The 22,723-nt window shown below is 40.3% G+C and overlaps 1 protein-coding gene across 5 annotated transcripts in view; it reads right to left on the reverse strand.

Annotated features, from left to right (window-relative positions):
• Window positions 1–13,040, reverse strand: part of LOC116840288 — a 32,878-nt gene extending 19,838 nt beyond the window's left edge. Inside the window, exon 1 of one of the 5 annotated variants that reach the window (XM_032806817.1) lies at window positions 12,734–13,040. Coding sequence is in view for 1 of the 5 variants with exons in the window: in XM_032806816.1 (XP_032662707.1) it covers window positions 145–254 (110 nt within the window). In the remaining 4 variants the exon portion in view is untranslated. The other 4 variants (XM_032806818.1, XM_032806820.1, XM_032806819.1 and 1 more) reach the window with 4 other exon arrangements.
• Window positions 13,041–22,723: the final 9,683 nt, after the last annotated feature.

Raw genomic sequence — 22,723 nt, forward strand, 5'->3', positions numbered from 1 at the left:
GCAAGTGGAATATCTACTTGTCAACACAGCAGCACGAAGAGCGTTACGCAACGAACATTTAACCCACATCTCAGAATGCGGAACTTGCGACCAGGAACGCGTACAAGATCGGCTACGTCCTTAAACGTGGAAATCGGTACTCACGCGAGACACCGCACGACATCACCACTCCGGTCTGTGCCTGTGCGATCTTGCGCGGCTCCTCGGACAATTAAAAAGGAAATCACATTGTTGCACGATACGATCGTATGCATTTCGGTGGTAGGAGAGAAGGGAAGGGGGGAGGGAGGGAAGGACTTGCGATATTATCACAGTCCAAACGGTAGTCCAAAGAAGATTGATTCGATTACAGATCCAAATTTAAACTCACAGATACACACGTGGCAAAGGTTCAGTTGGACTAGCCAATTTCTAATGAAGTGTAAACGATTCGAAAATTCCGACTGAAATTACTAGAATTACCTGTCCGAGTTAACCAGAAATGCCGGTAATTTGAACTGAATTCTGCTGACCTCAGCCGGAATTTCTGAATTTATCGTTGCCGTTGTATGTGCTTTTTCGAAGAATTTTCCGAACTGTTGCGGCAAGTAAAGTCGAACAAGTGTACATCGCTGCTCTCTAACTTGTCAGTGTGCACCAGTTGAGGAAGTTCTTCGAAGAAGAACAGACCTCATGTTTCACCAGAGATTGGTCGATCCAACCGAACTTGTTTTCCGTGCGCGGTGACTCGCAATCGCCGACGCTGACAATCGACTCGACAGGTGCAAGGGTGCGCTCGTGCGCGAGCGGAAGCGCGATTCCGGGCCGTTTCTCGAGGAGGGAGCGCGACCCGCGTCCCCGAAAATGCAGTTTCCGCCGTTGGGAAGGGAAGGACAATTAATCGATGCACCTCGTTACGAAATCCTCCTGTTCCTGGGAGCCTCGTTCCGAAAAAACGCTCCGTCACCTGAACGATCCTCCCGCGGCAGCCAACCTGCCCTCACCCCCTTAACGACCCCACGAGTGCACCGACCGCGACGGCAAGACCTCCTCGACACGCGTCAGTTGGTCCTCATCGGGCCCGTTGCGTGCTCTTTCCCGTTTCTTCCGTTTCCCCCGTTCGACTTTCTTCCGTCTCTCTTTCTCCCTTTTTTCGTTTATCGTCGTGCTCTCGTGTCCGACCGCGAGGATTCGACGGGCCCAGAGGTGGTTTTCTTGGCCGACGGGGACCGACTGAAGGTGCGAGCCACGCTCGTCTCGGCCACGAGCCACGTCCCAGTGACCTACTGAAGATCGCGATCGCACTCGTCCATCGTCCCTCTCGCCCTCCCTCTTACGCACGACGTCAGGCCCAAACAGGCCCACCATCGACGGCACTCTGCCCCCACCGCGCGCCGGTCTTTCTCTCTCTTTCTTCCCAGCGGGACCTTTCAGCACAGGTGAAAGACACGCGCAGGGCGAGATATCCCGTCGCACATCGCGCTAATGGAGTTCCTTTCGGAAAATCTAGAATGCTCCGATAAGTCCTCCAGCCGGCGGGCCTCTATGGCCGAGAAGAAGCTGGAAGTCGCGGCAGTGGAGAATTCACTTTGCATCGCAATAAGGAAAGCGGTTAGAGGCGGCCGGGTAACGAGAAGATTAATCAACGAGCAACAGGAATGTTGTAAACGTCGAAACTGAAGCTAACGAGTTGCTTCCTCGGATATTAAACGATCTTTGCTCGGCGCGAGGGCGAAGTTGCCTCCGCTGTATTGCAATATAACTCTCGGAATCTTGAGTCTCAGCTCGGAATTATGCATGTAAGTCGGACACGTTTTGCTTGATCACGATTGTCTTACTTGACATATACCGTGATATACTTGCGATGTTCCAAACAGAAACTCATCTGAACGCGAAGAAATTTTCAATGAGAGAATCGAAGCTAAATGAAACGTCGCAAGAATAAAATGTGGCGCGATTTATACTGCATTGTGTAACTTTGTGTAACAATGTGTAAGATTTGTATTTTAATTCGGTGGACATACATTGTTCCGGAAGGAAATGCGTTGAAATTTAAACAGTGCGACAATTTACTTGTAAAAAGTTATAATACTGAAACAATTTCCTAAAATATTAAATTGTATAATAAATAATGTCGAATTTCTTAGATAAAATGGAATGCTTGAAATTTGACGTCATTATAATTTTGTGAAGCAATATATGTGTTATTTGGATTTACGATCCTTTGCCATTTTTCGCCTGCATTATTTTCACGAAAATATGACGAAATAAAAATATAACTGTTTTATTTTATCAAAAATACGAAATGTTTTCTATTACATAACTCAAAATAATTTTACCGAAATGTTGGTCATTTTCTTGTTATGTACAAGCGGATGCAATGGTATCTACTTATTTGAGTACAGCAAGAGTGCACTCAAACGAGTAAAAATTAATCCTAATTTAACACGCCACTAGAGTAATTTTCGATTTCACCCGATTTTTAATTTTAGATTACCTGCAAACTATTGCAATAAGGACTTTCGATTCACGCGCTAAAAAAGTTATAGTTGATAGGTATATGAGGATTGAATTAGTTTTATTGCATTGTCATATAACAAAAAGGTAAAGTTGCTGTAGGATCATCATGGAGCCCAATTTTTGACAAATTAAAATATGTAATATATTTTTTTCGTAAAAGTTCAAATATTGAGCAAGAAAAAACTTAAATTCATTTTTAGAAAATTTTTATGCAAATTCACATTTTCATCGCGTTTCTCTTTATACTTGCAATGAAATGTAATACTCAAATGAATATCTACGATCATTTCTATACATAATTCTATTCTACAAAAAAAACTTGAAGGATATTTGCAATTTTTCATAGATTTCCATTGACACTTTTACGAATTTGAAATAAAAACGCGAACAAAAACGATCCGTATGTGCCGTATTGAAGTGTCCAAGTCTCATGTGTACCATGCGATGGTCAATATACCCATGTGTACTTTTTTCGAGCCAATAGTTCCTCTTCGGAACAATCGTAGTTCGGGAAAATTGTATTTCGGGATATATTCCCGATATTTGAATTGCCGGTATTATGACTTTTCTAGGAAATTGTACGGGTGCCCCAGTTTCCGAATTTCAAGAATTGATTTCTCGGGACAATGCGTATCCATCCATAATTCACTCCATCAGCGGAACATCGCTGTTCCAGAAGGTTACGCAAAAAAAATGTCACAGGGTCTGCGTCGCGAGACGAGGAGACCCCGAAATGTCTGATGCAAACGATAGTCGCAGCGTCAGCGCCGTCGAGTTTTGGCGGCCGCGGTAACACGGAAAATCCTCCTTCACGTCAATCAGTTTCCCGATAGGGAACGACGAGACGATGGAATCTCAGGATGCCGCCGTCCGTCATACGGGCGACGAGGAAGTAAACCGTGGAGAGAAGCGGGGAGAGGAGAAGACCGAGATACTCGACTCGGAGACGCGACTCGTGACTCGAATAACATGGAGCCGCGACGCGCGTCGCGCGCGTGAGATCCCGATGGAAACCGGAGGCGGTGCGCGCCGTACTGCAAACGTCGAACTGGCTCCAATTTCAAAAAATCGCACGAGCAGAATTGCAAAAGCTGGAACGGGGACGCTCCGCTTAAGAATTGAGTCACGACATACAGACTCCGCTGATCTTTCCTAAGTCCAATTTCGCGAATCGCCCTCCCCCGACATCATATACCGCGGGAATAAAAGAGCGCGCGAACGATGCACGAGATTTCGCGACGCTCTCGCAGAATACGGAAGCGCTGCGTTTATCACGGCTTTTTCCAAGGTCGGACGGATTGCTCCTCATAAGAGGACTATTTGTCGCGATTCGCACTGTACGCAGAAGCTCCGTGGCTCTGGTTTTCGAAGGATGTCTTTCGAAGAATCAGCAACATCTCTCAGTGATAAGTTGAATGTGATAGTCGAGCAAAGCAAGATAAACGATACTCGAGTAAGCTGAATATTATATACTTTATTTAAATGAGATTTTCAAGTATATAACTAAAGTAAGAGAATAAGGCCAGCGAGAGCCGATCGCGGATGTTAGTGCGAATAAGCTTTAAATCACGACAGAATGAATGTTTGAACGAGTAATATTGGCCGAGGCCAATATTATTTTTAGTAATTTCAAAGAAAATATAAGGAGAACAAAGGCAAATAAGAGCCAGCTATTGTTACAGCAAGATTATACACCAAGAGAATTTTAGTAAAAATGACTATAAAAGCCAGGAATAGATCGACTACTCTGCAATTGATTACTCCTTATTTTTCTTTATTAATTGATTACTCCTTATTTTTCTTTTTACTCTTTATTTATATTTTAGGAATTGAGACATGAAAATAAATAATTTGCTATGTTTCTAACAAAATTTACTGTTTCTCAGCAAAATAGATTTTACTATTAATCTATTTCTACACTACTAGAAACATATTTAAATTAAAAAGAATTTATATGAAAAAAAACTATATTCCAAACGTGAGAGAAGAAATATTCAAAAAATAAAAAATATTTTTTTCCTACACAGTACGCGCATTGTTAAAACAATTTTAAATCAATGTTATTAAATATATACACGGATATTCTGCGGATGAGCTCCGATAAAAAATTGTCACCATTACAATGGCATTCTAATACGCTTATCAGTGCGTCCCCATTGCGAAATGTCTGGAAGATATGAATGATTCCGCGTGCGGCGCGTTGTTCCGCACTTTCAGTTTCAGTTCTCGAAATCTTCGCGGTCTACATTCGCCTGCATTTGCGTAATGCCACGACGAAGATAAGAACGAGACTCGAAAGCTAACCGGCAGCAATGGGTCTGACCTGGATTTCTCACCCGCATGGGTGCTAACTCGTCCATCCGGAAATGGCTTATGGTAGTCGGTGTAGGCAGAGGGATAACGAACGGTAGATAATACGCGAAAGTGCGAGTGAACGTTCTGTCTCGCCATTTTCTCGATTCTTTTTTTCTTTCTTTTTCTATTTCACACCTCCTTCTGCACTTTTCCGACGTTTGCATTCCCGCCACGCAAATTAATCCTCACGTGCGCGTTTGAATTTTGCACGAGAATCAATCCGCGGCCATTCCCACATCAGAAGCAAACGCAATCCATCAAGACGCAATTTGTCGAGTGTCACGACAAACTGCAAAGACGTTTCGTGTAATCTACTTAGCAGCGCGATGTGCGATGCGTCGACGGCAAAGCTAATATTACCCGGACGTGAATACACTCTGATTTGACTCGGCCGAAGGATGAAATTCATATTGGCGTAACCACCGCATTCGAATGTGTGCTCATTAAATTTGTGGACGGACGAATTGTGCAACCTAATGACGTTATTTGAACAGCAGCGTGTAACATGCTTCACTAACAGTCTATTCGAGGATGAATCGATATTCCAAAATTCCTCTCTGAAATTAACGTCTCTCTCTATCTCTTTTCTTCTTCCCCTCTCTCTCCACTCATATCTTTGATTGTTCTTTTTTCAGTTGAGAGATTCGCCGGCAGAGAGAGAGGTAGCCTTCATTCATCGAATTTTCTCGCCCCGATTACTCTCCCCGCTTTTTTTTCCGACCATCCTCCGGTTGGCCTTTCATCTCCGCCACGAGTAACGTGGCGCGAAAGGTGTCTTTTATGTATGCGTGTTCGTCGATTGAAGTGTCCTAAGTAACTATACAGAACGCGCCGTATGAAAAGTTCCGTCGAAAGTGTGGCGGCGCTGCCACAAAACATCCAAGGGAAATTAACGAAAAAGAAAAGACATCCACAGGCGGTTTTCGGTCGGTCGCTTTGCTGTGACGCGTCGCTTTGCTTCTTCAACCATTTAGTCTCGACGATTCGTCTCGCGCCATCGCGAGCTCGCGCAAATTTCGTCGATGTCCCACTCAAGCCTCCGCCGTCCGTTTGCGGCCAATAGTTTTGCCCCGCCAGGTCTCAACGTCGCGCACGATTCCAGCCAAATCCGATCAACCAATTATGTTCTTCTGCTTGAATTTTCTCGACGGAAAAGTCCAATCAGAGACGCGACTTTGGCGAGCATTTCATAGCCGAGCGAACCCGTCCCTGGTACATATTTATGTGATCGCAGCAAGATGTATTTTTGCGTCCTTAGAGCGTGAAACGGGCGTTAATTTCACAGAGATTATTGCACATGAAATGACACGGGACTTTGTGCTGAATCGCGCTACCTCTGCCGTTCCAACGAAATAAAAATATTTTATTTCGGTAACAATGATATGTCGCAGACCTGCTGGGAATTTAATGCAATTTTCGAACAATTACTGGAGAGTTATGTTAACTTGTATTAAGAGAAAGGGAAGTTTAACTATCCAGTAAATTGTCCAGTTAACTTTTGTCCAATAACCGAAGAGTGAAATTACTCGGGATCCCAGTAGTATCAAGAGATCAAAAAAATATTAAAATTTGTTAAGTACACACACACACACACACACACACACATCACATGTAACTACTGTAGCGTCTATATATTTCTTAATACATTTCTTTTTAAGCAAATTTCGATAAGTTTCTGAAGAATAAGTGTTTCATATTTTTAATAATTTATTAGGGAAGAAAGTAATAACTTGAATGTAATTATCGTGGAGATAGTATGCAACGTACGTGAGCAACGAAACGAGAACCTGCAGACTCACTGATGTCCCAAAAAGATCGATAGAAAGGCGGGCTATTAGGTGAAAGCGGCCTCGAAAATTAATCGTCGACATGGTATCCTATCGAAAATCGCGAAGCAGTCCGGGTGAGGCAGGGCTACTCTATTCCAAACGGATCGAACCTCGAGAATCTCGTTCCGGAGACCCAAATCACTCAATGATGACGGTCTCGTATGGAGGAAAGGAGAAGACTGCCTACTTAAGCATACTATAAAATCCGGCTTTGTATGTATTCGTCATTTACATTCGCGCATAAACACACACAGACACTTGACTTTCAAGAGTCCATTCTACGCGACAGTCCGAGAAATGACTGAAGAATCTGATATTAGAAGGAGAGAGAAGAAGAAGAAAAAGAAAGTTCTATGTATAATGCACGCATAAAAACTTGATTTGAAGTAGTTTTTAAAGGTGATGGTTCCTAGACATGGAATTCGAGTTTGATCAAGTTTCCAACCTCAAAAAGCAATTCATTAATAAATGTATAATGTAAACGCAGAGTAGCAGTCGCGAGTTTTTAGCACTTCTTCGTGAATACCTCAATTTATCGAGTTACATCATGTATCATGTAACTTAATAACATACACGCAATTATATATCAGAAGATATTTTATATCTAAGCGTGTATGTTAAGTTGTTGTCATAAAAGTACATCAACACTCGTAGACACGTGTCAGAATAATTATATTAAAAAGGTAATAAAATGCAAAAATGGAGAGGAAAAGGCAGAGATAAAAATAAATAAAATATACATTGAACTGAGACGATAAGAATGAGAAAGCGATAAGATGAGACGTTACCTCGTTCCTTATCCACGAACATGTAATTATCATTGCTTTCTTTTTACTAGCCAGAAGGCTGATTACGTAATCACGTCAAAGTGAGTCGAAAACAAGATTAAACCTTCTCCCTTTCCGCAAACATTGAATACTTTACCAATTGGTGCTTCTCTAAAACTATCGTATAAATTCCACACAATTCGTGTCAAAGGCTCTTCAATTTCGTATAACTGAACCACCGAACGTTTCATACACGATTGACGCACGTGGTAGAGTTTTTGGAACATTCATCCTCAATCATATCAACTGTAATAAATTCAATACACGACTAATAATAAATTTTTCCTTTCAATTTCATATACTTCATCAATTTCACTTTCATATATATCTCAAATTGTCGATTTAATTCAATCAATTGATATTAATTTTCGTTTTATCGTTTTTCTATCTGCTCTTTTATTTTTTGTTAATAGGATAAAACGAAGGGCAAATTAGTTACAACTAATCAACTCTGATTTATCCGAAAATAAAAATAACACAAGAGAGAGAGAGAGAGAGAGAGAGAGAGAGAGAGAGAGAGAGAGAAAGGGAGAAAGAAAGAAAGAATGGAAAAATTGTTTTATATAGATCATTTAGAATGATATGCAATTGATAAAGAAATTGAATCCGTTAATAATCATTTATTAAATTATTTATTAATTCGGAAGTTTTATGATTGTTGGCTAAATTCCTGAGAGATCAAAAATTCTAAAGTTAAGGTTAAAGTATCTAAGCCTGGACATTCTTATTATTCTGGTCTTCACATACACGAATATTTAAACTTTTAACATAAGATGTGTGTATGTATTCTACATATGTATAAAATTTTACGTTGAAAATTTAAATATTCGTATTTAAAGATCAAAACAATAAGAACGTCCAGAATTAGACACGTGCCCGGGCATACTTTTACTTGACCTACTTTTGCCGTAATTATTGTAATATCTAACCGGGACAGAGCTTGTTCCAGAAAGAGAGCAAGAGTGCTCGACATATATCACGACGATGAAGACAGCCCATCTTACACGACGTCCATGCTCGTTCCTTTTTTATCACGGAAATCAGATATCTACCGAGACCCTCCTTCCGTATTATTATTTTGCCGAGACATGGTGCAACCCTTTGTTCACGACAGGCGTGACAGGTGCGAGCTCGTGACGTAACACAGTACCGTTATACCGCGAGACACACACGCCAGGTGAAACCCTATAAGAATGTGACGCGACACGGAACACCATGAGACGGCCGTGCGCCAAATTCTGAGCTCCCGTGAAAGTGACTCGAATGGGAAAGACTACGCGGAGCAAGCCACACGACGGAGTAGCCGCGATCGAGATATTTATAGCGGTACTAGATTTTTATATGCGTGATATCCGTAATCCATATATGTAATTTACCGATCGTTCTCTCTCGGACTCTTGGGAGTAAATAAGAACATATATTAAATGTATATTCGCGTTTTAGTATCGAACATCTGATTCGGTTTTCGATTATTATAGTGACATTTGAACAAACCGATAAATTATATACTCCAATATGACATAAATAAATTATAACGTTAACTGGAGTATGAAATCAGGGTCAGCTATATTTGTCGTACTTGTCTGGAAGAAAAGGTAGGAGTATATATATATATACTCCTACCTTTATATATATATATATATATATATATATATATATATATATATATATACAATTATATGAAGATCAAAATCTTATCTGTGGATTTTCAAAAATCAAAAACTTTATGCTAAGATTATTTTTTTAAGCTTTTTTAATCCTTTTTTACCTTTATCTTTACAGGGAAGAGAGATTATTGGTCATACAAAATTACGAGTGCTTTTATGAAATGAAGATAGGTGTAAAAATGAATTGGAGCATTGCTCAATATGTTTATGAAAATAATGAAAATTTTAAAAATTTACTAATACAAAATTCTGCAGTTTGCGTGAAAATATTGCTGTATCTTTTAAACCAAATTTAGAGAAGTTTAAAAATATGCAAAAAAAATGAAAAAAATATGTAAAAAATTTGCAAAAAGATTTCTACATATGCGTGGGTAAGTTTCCCGTTAAAATGGTAAAACAAAGCAACATATGTTTATAAGATCTATGTATATGTCATATCTATATCTATATATCACAAAAAATACGAAAAAATAGCGTAATCCTGTTAGTTATTTCACATGTCGTTTTAATGAACATTTCTGAAATTTATTTTTGGCATCTCCTTAATTATAGCTGAGGATTAAGATACCAACGATTTAGGGCAATTCATAGTCAGATCTTATATTTAAGATCGTTTTAAATTTATTTTCAGATACTATGCGGATTATTTCATTAACTACAGAGTATCTAAAGATGAACTTGAGATGATTTTAAATATAAGATCGAACTATAAATATCAGCCAGAGTTGGGTGCGACCCATTAGACATTGCAAATGTTTTGAAAATCTGATTAACTTAAACAGAATTCTGATAACTTGAACCGGAATTCTGGTTTGTCCATATTTTCACCAGATATTTAGCTGACCGAACCAAATTCTTTCTTCCGTGTGTATAATTGCAAATTCCGTTGTCGGATCTGTATTTGCGTTCAAGATAAACCCTCCGCGGCGCGACAGGATCGCCGGACAAAACGCTCCCCCGAAACTTTCAGAAACGTGTCTCCGCTCTTGAAGGATGTACGTCTAGCCGTTGGCCGACGAGTGGTTTCCAGATCCGTTCTGCTGAGCGCGTGAAATTGCACTCGCTGTGGCCTTTCTAACAGCGCAGGAACCATCACGGTGGCGTTGAATTTCAACGACTAACGAGCTCCGCCGCGATCACATAATCGCGCCCAGAAAAGCGGAAAATCATGCCGCGACAAAAGGAACTTATGGAAACTCAGTAGAAAGCATAACGGACTGCGCTTGGTGGCGGCTAAGGGGATCAGAGGATAAAGTTCAATCGCCTCATGCCATCCTTCCGAAAACCTCGCTCGCCTTCGTTCCCAGCCAATCAACGTCGTTATCGTTAATTGCGGAAGCTTGGACGCGCATTCTTCAGGGCGCTCCCCATGAATAATCAATGAGCTCGCCATTCAAATTAATCGTAACGCATATCGATTTCACTGGGGGAGCACGATTACGTCGATCGCGGATTCGATGTGACATTTCCATCTGGAGTCGGACGCGCGAAAGATGTCTCTCTTCCCCCCCCCCCTCTCTCTCTCCTTCTATCTTTCTTTCTCCATCCGTACTGTTCTCTCTACAGACTGCCGCGTCGCATAACAGATGGTCTCCCTCTACCTACGCGCGGCCTTATTCTTGACATAGAGCCGGAGAAGGAAGGACGCACCTCTCCGAAGAGAGACGCCAGAACGCTGACACACTGACTCGCTACCCCACATACCCTTTTGCCTTTTCAGCGTGTGTTCGCGCGAGTGGGGAGACGAGAAGAAGGAGACAGCCGCGGAGAGGAAGCGCTCCGTGGCTGTTTTCCATCGGTGCGAGAAGTCGAAACACGGACGCTCCGGCGAGTCGTCGCACCGTGCAGCGGATGTCGTCCCGTCGAAGGAGAGAATTTTTCTCAGCGGAATGTATTCCCACCGAGAGAAAATGCAAAACGTAGAAAATATGTTGCTCCAACGACGTAACTGAGCAGACGACGTGCGAGTAAGTTCCAGGAGCGGAGAAAGAAATATATTCGCGATGACGAGCACCCTGGGAAAGGAACGGGGAGGGGGAACGGAGGGGGCAACGTCGGCTAACTGTTTAACGAGCGCTATTTACATTCGCTGTCGTGTACCTCGTTTATTTCTACCATTAACGAGAAGGGAACATCCGATAACGTCGGGTGAAAGTTTTCGACGATGGCACTGAAACGTCAGCGTGTCAATTAACGCTACGGCGGGGGGGGTCTAATTTTTTTCAAAGGCCCGCGCTACAACAGAAAACAGAGAACACCACCGATGTTTTCGCCGTCAAGGAAAAATATCACGGCTGTATTTTTTCTAAATAAACTATACGATATCCTCGAAAAAATTCCATCAGAAAAACACGTCGATCGAGACGAAAGAAGACACGAGCATTAAGAGTGAATATACAAGGGGTGCAATGTTGGCTGCTTAAGGTTGCTGGCCCCTCGCCGCGTACAACTTTTGATTGATGATGACGTTCAGGAGGGAAGAAATGCATCCAATCCACTTGCAGTCGATTAAGCACACAACTAAAATACACCAAACATTTCCCTTTTACTCTAACAATCAATAAATAAAATTCTGCCCTTTTTTAACCTGCATTTCCTCATTACTTTGTCGCGTTAATTTTATAGTTATTTATTGATTGTTGAAGCAAGAAGAAAGTGTTTGGAATATTTTGAAGATGTGCTAAACCGATTGCAAGTGGTTTTCCCGAGATATCTCTTTATTTCAACATACTTTATAGGAATTTTGGGCATACATTTCTTCGTTTCTGACGTCATAAATCAAAATAACCGCTGCGAGGGGACAAGAGCCTTAAGGGTTGCAACATTTTTCCTCGATTAGTTTCCTAACACTTATTTAAAATTTGTTTTTAATCATTCTTAGAACACACATTTTCCTCTTGAATGCAGAACGCGTAAACTCATCGAGAAGAAATGTTGCAGCCCTTAATCGGCCGACTGTATACTAAGAAAAAATGCTTCAAAATTTATTTATTGAATATAAAATTTATTTCTGAGATAAAATTTATTCCAGTGAGATAAACTTTACTTCTATATAAGTAAACTTCACATCCCATAAATAAATTTTAAAAAAGTATATTTTTCTCAGTGTATCGACACGATTGGAAGCCGCAATTGGGATCCAAGGATCTTGCTCCAGTATTAATCGTTAATCGACGGAAATTTCCCTTGACTAAAATAATCGTCGATTCAACAATCAATATCGTCACGTATAAAGTCACAAATAATTTCATCGGTAGATAAAATTGATCAGTAATTAAACTTCGACGTGATTGATTATACACTGAGATGAACAATAAATTTGATCAATTGATAAAATTATTCGTGATTACGAATTGAAATATGGCGGCTGATTAATTTTCACAATTAATTGGCTGATTATTCTAGTGAAGGAAAATTTTCATCGATCAATACCCAACACTTGCTTCGCTCTCGAACGGGACTCGCGCGTTTTCGTGCAAATACATACGACTACTTGTAATTGCACCACAGGCTGCACTCGTCACATATCGATTAGCACATATCGAATAGCACAAACCTCTTTTCCTCGTGGTGGCTCAACAGGGAGCTCGATATAATCCTATTGGCACACACACTTGGCACTTGTGACTTCTTCCTGGCGCGAGTCCTCCCTTATAGTACGCGTTCCTCTTCGTCCTCCCCCACCTCCGGAGTCAGCCAAAACGCTCTCGATGGAGATTTGCTTCTTTCTCTCTCTTTCTTCCGTTTCTCTCGGCGACAGAGAAAGGATATAGTGTGTATATCGATATACTCGTACGGGCTCGATTGTCAGCCGAATCGAAAGACACCGGCGACTTTGGCGAGTGCGTTAGTTGTGAGCACACCTGAAACGACATGCGGCCTATATACTCTCCCCTCTCGGAAGCCGTCGGCTTTCACCAAAAACCCTCGGCCACTCCGACACGCTGTCGCCTAGCGGAAAAATCGAAATTCTACGTACCGTCGTGGATACCGGCGAAGCTCGTTGCTCGAAATAAAATGAGAAAGAGAAATGGGAGACAAGAGGAACGAAATCTAGAAAAGGAGGTAGAATTCCCTCTCCCCGACTCGCCACCGTGGAGCGACGCGGGAAGACACCTGGGGCGTTCAACGTGGTCCCTTTACGGCGACACACGCGCGTCATTGTGGCGACTTTCTTTTTTTATTAATCATCGCATCGTGCACGGAGTGAGCAACGCGGCCGAGGCTGAATCATGGAGCTCGGTTGCTTCACCACGGTCCATTCTATCTCGGCTGCATCGGCGCGACGGCGGAAGTCGAGCACGGGCCGGATGCCAGCGAAAGTCTTCGGCGTCCGCGCTTCAGGGTCACGGCGGCGACGGCGGCCTCGAGAACGCAGCGCCTTTATCGCGTGGGCTTACATTTTTCCGGCACCATTGTATATAAAGTACACCCTTGCGGAAACGCGATATGTCGCCCGCTTTACGAAAGAAAGAAAATAGGTCACATGCATGCGTGTACGTGTTGATTAAAAGTAAATTATCTCCCACTTGATAGGGGAAACACCATTTTGAAACTTGGACGCTGCGCTCGCTTTAGACGCGAACAATGCGACAAGAAGTTGTATTAATTAATCCAGAAATTGAAAGAACACTGCGCGAGAAGCTGGCATTTCCCACATTCCTATTTCGGACTTCAAGCATGGTGAGAAAGTCGTAAATATCCGCGCGCAGAGACACCTCAACGCTAATGAGAATTATATATCATGTGCGGCATACTACGCATTCCTGCGAAGGTTAAGGTTGAAGTATTCAATGTTGTCCACATTCGAAAGCTCTCCTCGAACGGTAATCGTACACTGGGAGAAAATGTATCTAAAAAATATTTATTCGCAATGAGCATTAGTAATGTATTTATTTGTATTAACATATGCATTTTTACATTGAGAAGAAATTTCTTTCAAATGAGGAAACATGTATTTTCCTAAAACCGTAGCTTTCCTCATGAAAGGTTATTTGTTTTATTTAAATAAAACTTAAATTTAAATTATGTTCTTTAAAAAATTCTTTTAAACAAAATAACTTAAATTTAAATTATATTCTTTGAAAAATTCTTTTCTTTTAGAAAAATTCGACTAAAAATCTTTATAGTTTACATTACATTATTATAAATTTTCAATGAAATTCTCTTAAAAAACGATGAATTTTGGAGCACAAACCAAGTGAATATATTATTAGTACCGAATAAATTCGTTTTTATTTTTTAGACATTTTTTTCAATGCACACTGCACTGTCCCTGGACATTTTAAATACTCGAACGATTCTCATTTCAGTCATTGATCAACCAAACCTTAAAAAAGTTGAACTCCCTACTTTTGTTCATTCCCCGAAGTATTACGTCGGAGATAGGGATCAAGTGGAATGAAACTTTCACTGTGGCTCAGCTGACCCTTTCCCTTCGACTTTCCCTTCGTAGGACTGATGACTAAGAGGATGAATTAGGAGGTGGTCTGATCTCGTTTCTGTAGTACAATCTATTTAAGAAGATCCGGGTTCAAGAATCCATGCCGGGAATCCGTGAAATATTTCCCGAAGACGGATACCGGAAGGAAAGTAACACTCGCCAATAATGATCGTCGGAGGTACCTAGGTGAAGGTCAACGCGTGTTATGGTGCGCGGCATTATTAAGCATCTAGTTTCTTCTCGATCACCGTGCAACTCATGCGTGCACACGGAAGAAATGGTTACGTGTAAGAAGCTATTATAATAGTGCATTAAGTAGCTTCGTGAATCCTGATTGTATTTGGGTCAAGGAAACTCTCGTCACACTGACAACGGGAAAATGTCAGTCAGCAAGAACAAATTAACCCTTACCTTCATGATTATAGTGAACAGAATAGTCACTTGTGTATCCGACGTGATTTTTTGTCAACTGAGAAAACTATTTAAAAATTCGTGCTTCTTTCAGCGATCGAATATGTATTAATCGAAAGCTTCGCAGCCAACGTCAAGGCGGGAAAATCCGCCGCGTGTTTTACGGGACAAATCATCGTCATTCCACCCTCGTTCTCTCTCGCTCGTTCCGTCTTCTGCTCGAGCGGATCCAATTCCGGAAGAAAGCCGCACGAACAAATTCCGCGTCGGCCGAGATGGTGAAATTGCGCAATTTTTCCTCGCGCTCTGACGTCAGCGACCATTCAGGAGAGCGCAGCTCGGCTTTCACACGGATCTTGCTTTGTTGTCTAGATACCTACATAAGTAGACCCAGTGGCTTGACCAAAGAAAGGAAAGATCTTCGTGGCAAACGAGTATTATTCTGATTTGCATCCAGAATGACCGAATGTCCTTTCGATCATAAAAAGACTAAAAATATTACTAAAATAATAAAAAATTAATCAGTACTCTTTTTAATATAGTAGCACTGATAATTAAATAGTGGGCATTAAAAGTGCAAAGATACTGAATAATATTTGTCTTTCAATGTTCAAAAATGTTTATTGAACAAAAATTAATTAATTACTTAGTTGCAAGTAAATAACTGATTTTACGATAAAGTAACAAAATATCCAACGACTTTGAGACGACCTATATCTTCGTTCGCTGTGGCGCTTTAGTCGGCGAAGCAAGATGGCTTGAGTTTTTGTCAGATGAAAAAGAGAGCGACAAAATTACGGTTGTTAACTGCAGACCTCGGAGCAAAAATGGGTCAAGCCGAAAAATCAATAGTTCGCGGCTAAAAGAAAAGCATGTGAGAAGTTAAATACGCGCGGCACCAATAACGGACGTCAACTATTAATAAGTATGATGTCTTCTTGTATGTCGTGTGAAGACTTCGGATTTCTTAAATATAGGATACAGCGGGGGAATTTGGATAATATTAAGCGTTTGCGACAATTTCAGAAAAATATGATATAGAGCATAAAAATATGACATGTTATATAACATGTTAACCTCAAACATAAAACAAGGCGTCTCATATTTTTCTGAAATTATCGCCAACGCTTAATATTATCCAGATTCACCCGCTATTTAATTTACCCCGCTATACCCTAGCATTTCTCTGTATATGTATAGATTTTATTTCATTCAGAACTCTCTGAGTTTAGAAGCAATTTAGAAGGTTCTTATTTCCCACTACGTCTTTCCCAGACGTTACTCGCTTTGACAATCAGAGGAAACTAGTGTTAAATGACACGCTTTACAAAATTTGGAAAACACTTCTCAGACTACTAATTATTACGATTGTACAAACAGTTTTTGTGCCCGCCATGGTCCTGTAAGCTGTATCTTTTATTCTGTAATAACCGAAGTATTAACATGCAATACAATCATCTTACTTCGGTATTGAGTCAAGTTGACTAGTAGCTCGGGCCAAAAGAGCCACGTATAAAATATGAATTCTGATTAGTAGTTCCGAGATCTTCACGAAAGGCTACTGTAGCCTCTTTAGCCGACCTTTAGCTATAGACCAACTTTACCTCTTCTGTCTCTGTGCTAAATTTCAATCATTTTATGAACAAAAATTGTTTTTATTGTTCGAAACAGTGAATCATACACTTGCAAGAAACTTCATTTCAAGTAATAACACGTCTCTTAAGTGCATTCACTTATGATAGAAAATGTTAATATCAAATTTCGAAATGTTCGAAAATATACTTGACTGCTCCTGAATCAGCTTTTTTCTATTTCCAACTGTAATATTATTCCGATTTTAATGAAACTCAGGCAGGAAGCACTTGTGTTTTAAAAGGAATGTTTTGCGCGATTTCGTTCCCGCTGTTCCTTTCACGATAAATACAAAAAAAGGACATGGTCAACATACTCTTTGGGCTAACTAGACCCGGTCTCCCCCATACTCTCGAAAGAAATCGTCTGGAATTTGCCATAAACTTTTTCATAAATCGTTAAGCGGCAATTTCCCTTAAAATGATCGTGATCGCGAGTGCGGCGTAGCGAAGTGAAGTGAAGTAAAGTGAAGCGGAATGTGACCGACATGGGACGACGACTGAACGCTACAGAGGTTGGATACCGAATACCTGGACCTGGAAGTCGAGGGACATCAGTGTGCAATGATCAGTACAATTTTAACACTCGAAAAGCGTTACATAACGTAGTGCCTATACTGTTCAGTCGTAAACCACATTGATCATCGATGAAAAAGTTAATGGAAAATACAAAAAATGACAGTGTTAGATCACTTGAAAAACATCTGAGAATCGATGGCATACGGTAGCGCGCGTTTGTACGCTTTCTTCTTGCAATTTATTGATAAAATACATTTCTTAGGTGGAAGAAGAAATCGGCTCCAAGATCTCGGAAGAAACTCGCTGTTAGAATTTGATAGAGCTGAAGTGGGTCATCCTGGAGATTATACCTCCAACCGTATCTTCCGAGTGACTTTGACAAATAGCGTTGTAATGATGCTGTAAATAGTGGTGCGCGTTTCATCACACAATGCGGATATTGTCCCTGTATTATCGCTGTAATTGCTCTGTGTCATGAAAACGATTCTCCCGAGTGCTCTGAATGACAGTGTGATCTGTATTCTGGTGTCTCGTGGAATATCACCCAAATGTATTCCGCAATTCAAATACTGTCTACTGTTATGCCACTAATGGCAGGAAAGTAGCATCGTCAAGATAGATCGTCGGAGTAGAAATCGAGATAGCTTACGCATATATTTTATACATTCATAATTCTCTCTCTGATCGATCTCTGATCGCAATTTGCATCGCCATCACCAACTTCTGAGAATTTTAATATAATTCTAATACATACATTATATGTAACACATATATATAATATATTATACATATATATTATTATATGTAATATATATATATATATATATATATATATACACACATACACACACACACACGCACACACGCACACAATATACATCAATAATAATATTGAATTTTTTATATTAATAACAATAATTTCGTGCTATTCAAGTATTATTGGTTGGTACACGCAAGTACCAACTTCCAACGCAAATCCGACTTCGTGAATGTTCATTGATCGTTGCCGATGGTTTCATCCGTCTTGTTGCGATGTGCGTGCGCGCACACAGCCTGGGGAAACACTTTTTACAAAACTGTAACGTGGATATCGCACGTTCGGAGGACTTTCTCCCGAGTTGCTCCCGCGCCGCGCGCTACGTACTACGTGCATACGTACGCACGAAGATCCGGTATTCTTGGCATACAACGTACCGGCCCGGAACAGTTACCGTAGCCTCGGGAGAGCAATTAGACTCTCACGATTAAGCTCTAATCTCTCGGATTCCATGGCTGAAACTCGTCTTCGGATTACTGCGAAACGCGCCGCGCGGATACGCGGATTTATGAGACGCGCGCGCAGCACGGTGCACGTTGCTGCACTTGAATCTGTGTCTTACTATTTGCGCTCTCTTACCGCGGGCGCTCGCGGATCCTTGCACTTACTTACATACGCACGTGTCGGAGCGCGCATCGCGATGAAGCGCGGGCGAAAGAATATTCGCCGTGATATTCGTGCGAACGGGCAGCCTGCGCGCGAAGCTTACAATTACGTGTGTAATCCTTTCCTTTCTCTATGATGAAATATGAAATAATATAGAACTAATACATACCTTCGTGTATGTGTGTTACAGTAAAAACGTTTTACATTTCTACAACAGTAAGACGTAGTCCAGTTTCCCTCATACATTTGTAGGTAAGTGAACTCCTTGTAAAAAATAAGAAATCGCTTCTATTTTTTTCGTTTATTATGCAATTTATGATACAAATGTACACAAAGAGAACGATTTATTGAATCAAATAAATGTTTCTTTGGAATAGTCCAAGCAAATTATTTGATTGACACAACAAAAATATTTTTTTGGAACTAAGCCGCAAATAAATATTTTTGTTGCGTCAAACAAAACTTTGTTCGATCAATCAAAAAATTCGTTTGGACTATTCCAAAGAAGTGTTTATTTGATTCAACCAAATTGTTCTCTCTGTGTACGACTATATCGGCAAAAAACATGTTTTTCCTTCAAATGTAAAAAAGACAGTATATAACAGCAAACATTCCCTTCAAATAATACTTGAATTGCACGAAATTATTGTTATTAATATAAAAAATTTAATATTATTATTAATGTGTATTGTGTGTATGTATATATATTACATATAAGAATATATATGTATAATATATTATATATATGTGTTACATATAATGTATATATTAGAATTATATTAAAATTCTCAGAAGAATATTAAACACCAAATCCTCTCGAATATAACTAGATTAAAAATTATGAATTGAATAATAACGTAATACTCGGAGTTGCGCAGAATTTGAATAACACAATCACTCAGTAAAGAGCAATGCACACAAAAAATGAAAAGTCATATGAATCTCAAATAACACGAAACCAATTGACCGTATTATTCAAGAATCACATGCGCATATATAAAGTACTACAAGAGATTGCTTACATTTCTTTCTTTTCCTACTCTATAATTTCTAATGATAACGTACAATTACATATCCTTAAAAATCATGTGTTTTCCTTCAAGTATGAAGTAGAACATTTCTCAGTGTTCAACAAGTAATTTCCGTTCCTAATGGCCAATCATATACTCTGCATTCTTCACATAATTGCAATCTCAGTTTCCTTTACATAATGGTAAATAAGTGGACTCCATATGAGATACAAAAACACTTTTTTCTTCTTTACTTACTAGAATTTGTAATGTGTTAACGTACGATTATATTGTTAGGAATCCTGTTTTTTCTTCAAATATAAAATAAGAAATTTCTCAGAGTGCGACGAGTAACGTTTTTGTCTAATGCCGATGCGGAACACTCCGCATTCCTCATATAATTGCGATCTTAATTTTCCTCAGATAATGATAGATAGATGGACTCTATGTAAGGGGTGCAAAAGATCGTTTATATTTTTTTCTTACTAAAATTTCTAATAATAATGTACAATTACATTTTTAGATTACCAATCTTGCAATAGTAATCCGTGAATGTTAATATGGAGTCATTTTGACTCCTCTAATTGTTTTTTTACATGTGATTTAGCTTAACGTTTTTAATCATTTTTTCCACAAAAGAAAAATAAAGTGATACCAATTACCAATATTTCTTAATTAAATATTATTTAATATATTATTTAATATTATTTCTTCATTAAATATTATTTAAATTGCAGTAGCAGTTTGGTGTTGCCAATGTGGAATCACTTTAACTCGCTAAATTGTTTTTTCACTTTTAACCTACTTTATTGCATTATTTTCTTTTAAAAAGGGGAATAAAATGTAATATTAATTACATATTTGTTTTTATTAAATATTATTATTAACTTAAATTGCAGTTCGTTGTTGCCAATGTGGAATCGCTGTGACTCTATAAATTGTTTGTTCACCTGCTTTAACGCTTTCACATATAAGAGAATAAAACGTAAATTACAAATATTTTCTTTTTATAAAATTATTATCCAAAGCTTAAGAGTCACGAAACGACTGACATTGGCGATGTAGAGTCAAGAATCATATCCATTCTTTCAAGTACAAAGTAGGAAACTTGTCGAAGTTCAGACGATAAAGCGTTCTCGCTCGACGCCCGTCATACACTCGGCACAGTAGCGATCGCCGATGAAGAGCCTCCCCCGGCGGTTGAATTGGTATAATGAACGCGTAAGTTGATTGACACTTTTCGAGGCGCCACGATAGGCACGCGGAGGTATGCAGCCATGAATCTGACCGATTTCTCATCCACGAACAGCAGCACCGAATATAGGAATTCGACGGCGTATCGAGACGACGCGTAGTCCACGTCGATTTCGATCGGCGATGCCGCTCGATCGTCCGCCGTCGTCCAGCTAAGTCGAACGGAAGATTTAGTTGTGGCATACTTTCCGATCACGAAGCGTCGGGGCCTTCGCGGCGCGTACACCGCGCCCAGGAGATTAACATTACAAATTGCGAGTGCATCAGCGCGACGCGCGTTCCGTCGCGACGCGACGTCGCGGGATCCGCCGCGTCATAACTCGCGACGCTCGCCGCGACACCCGACATTTTGATCGAACATTCGCGCGAACATATTATGCAAAAGCAGATTAACCCACATATCGCGCAATCGCCTGACCCATCTAGGAATCTTGACGGAGAAGCGGTACTCTCTTTGAGAGTTTCACACTACACTGCGATTCGTGGTCGACTCAAGGTCATAATGACGATAACAAGATATACAGACGAACGCGACAGAAACGTTAGAAAAGCCGAGGTTTGCCCCTTTTATGTCATCGGTGCCGCAGAGTTCGGATTCGCGAAAATATCCGGCATGTAAATCGTAAACTCTGTGAACGCAGTACCGACCAATACATATATATCCTTCATATAATCATATATATATAGTAATTTAATAGTTAATAAGTTAACAAAGTTATCGGTTTAACAAGATTTCTGTGGTTAACTAGAATAGAATTCCGGTAACTTCATCCAACACTTTCTGGCTTGTTCATATTTCACCAGAGACTCTGAATTCAAATCTAAAGAGTACAACTAGTAAACTTGTACTAAAACTAGTACTTCAAACTATTATATAGTAATTACATAGCAATTATATTAATTATTGATATAATTAAAATAGAGTCCTTAAATCTAATATATACTCAAATTAACGATTATTGTCTCATATATAATTATCGATGTACAATTTTGTTGAAAGAATTTTAAAGTCTTGAATTTCAACAGTGTTCATTTCGATAAGTTTATTTTGATAAGGGAGAGACAAGTCGCAAGTAAACTATTAATATAGTCCTAAGAGTGTCAGAGACGTTTCGCGAGGTATCGCGTGCGCGCCGATAAAAATCAACTTTAATCCTATGCAGAAACGCACGCGAGCGCGGCCGGCGAACGTCGCGAATTCTCCGCTCGAGGAGAGATCTCTCGTACGAAGTAGGTACACACACGTCGACGTCGCAGCTGGTCGTGCTCGATTATCCGAGAAGAAATCTCCCGGCGATTCTCCGAAGACAATCGCTTTGTGGGCGTTTATTACAGGCACCGGCCGTGCGCCCCGATGTGTACCTATACCGTCGTAATTTTGGGTCACTGAATCGCTGACTTTCTTCCGTCTTTTCACCCGGGCGCACGACGCGAGGAGATAGAGAGAGAGAGAGAGAGAGAGAGAGAGAGAGAGAGAGAGGAGTGCACTCGCCAAACCTTGACGAACGGCGGAAAAGAACGGCTGGTAATTACGGTGAGTGGCGGATAAATCTTCGTCGCGTTCCCTCGCAAGTGACATTCGCATTCACGCAAGACGAATTGCGGCACGGTGCGATTGGCACAGCAAGATGTATGCACTCGATGTACTTTACTTACTTATCGGGAATAAAAATATTCGTTGCGTGGCGATCGATCGTAGTACCCGCGAGATTTCGCCGAGTATTGGTAAACCTTCCTTTGCTGCGCAAAAACCAAACTTTATACATTATACCTTGAGTTTGATTTGTTTTTAAGCACAACAACATCGAGGGCAGCCGTGTAGCCAGAAAAAAGTTTCGGGGGGGGGGGGGGGGGG

The sequence above is a fragment of the Odontomachus brunneus genome, unplaced genomic scaffold (assembly GCF_010583005.1).
Source record: "Odontomachus brunneus isolate Ranch 3 - 2012 unplaced genomic scaffold, Obru_v1 Obru_scaffold_009, whole genome shotgun sequence".
Taxonomy (NCBI): domain Eukaryota; kingdom Metazoa; phylum Arthropoda; class Insecta; order Hymenoptera; family Formicidae; genus Odontomachus; species Odontomachus brunneus.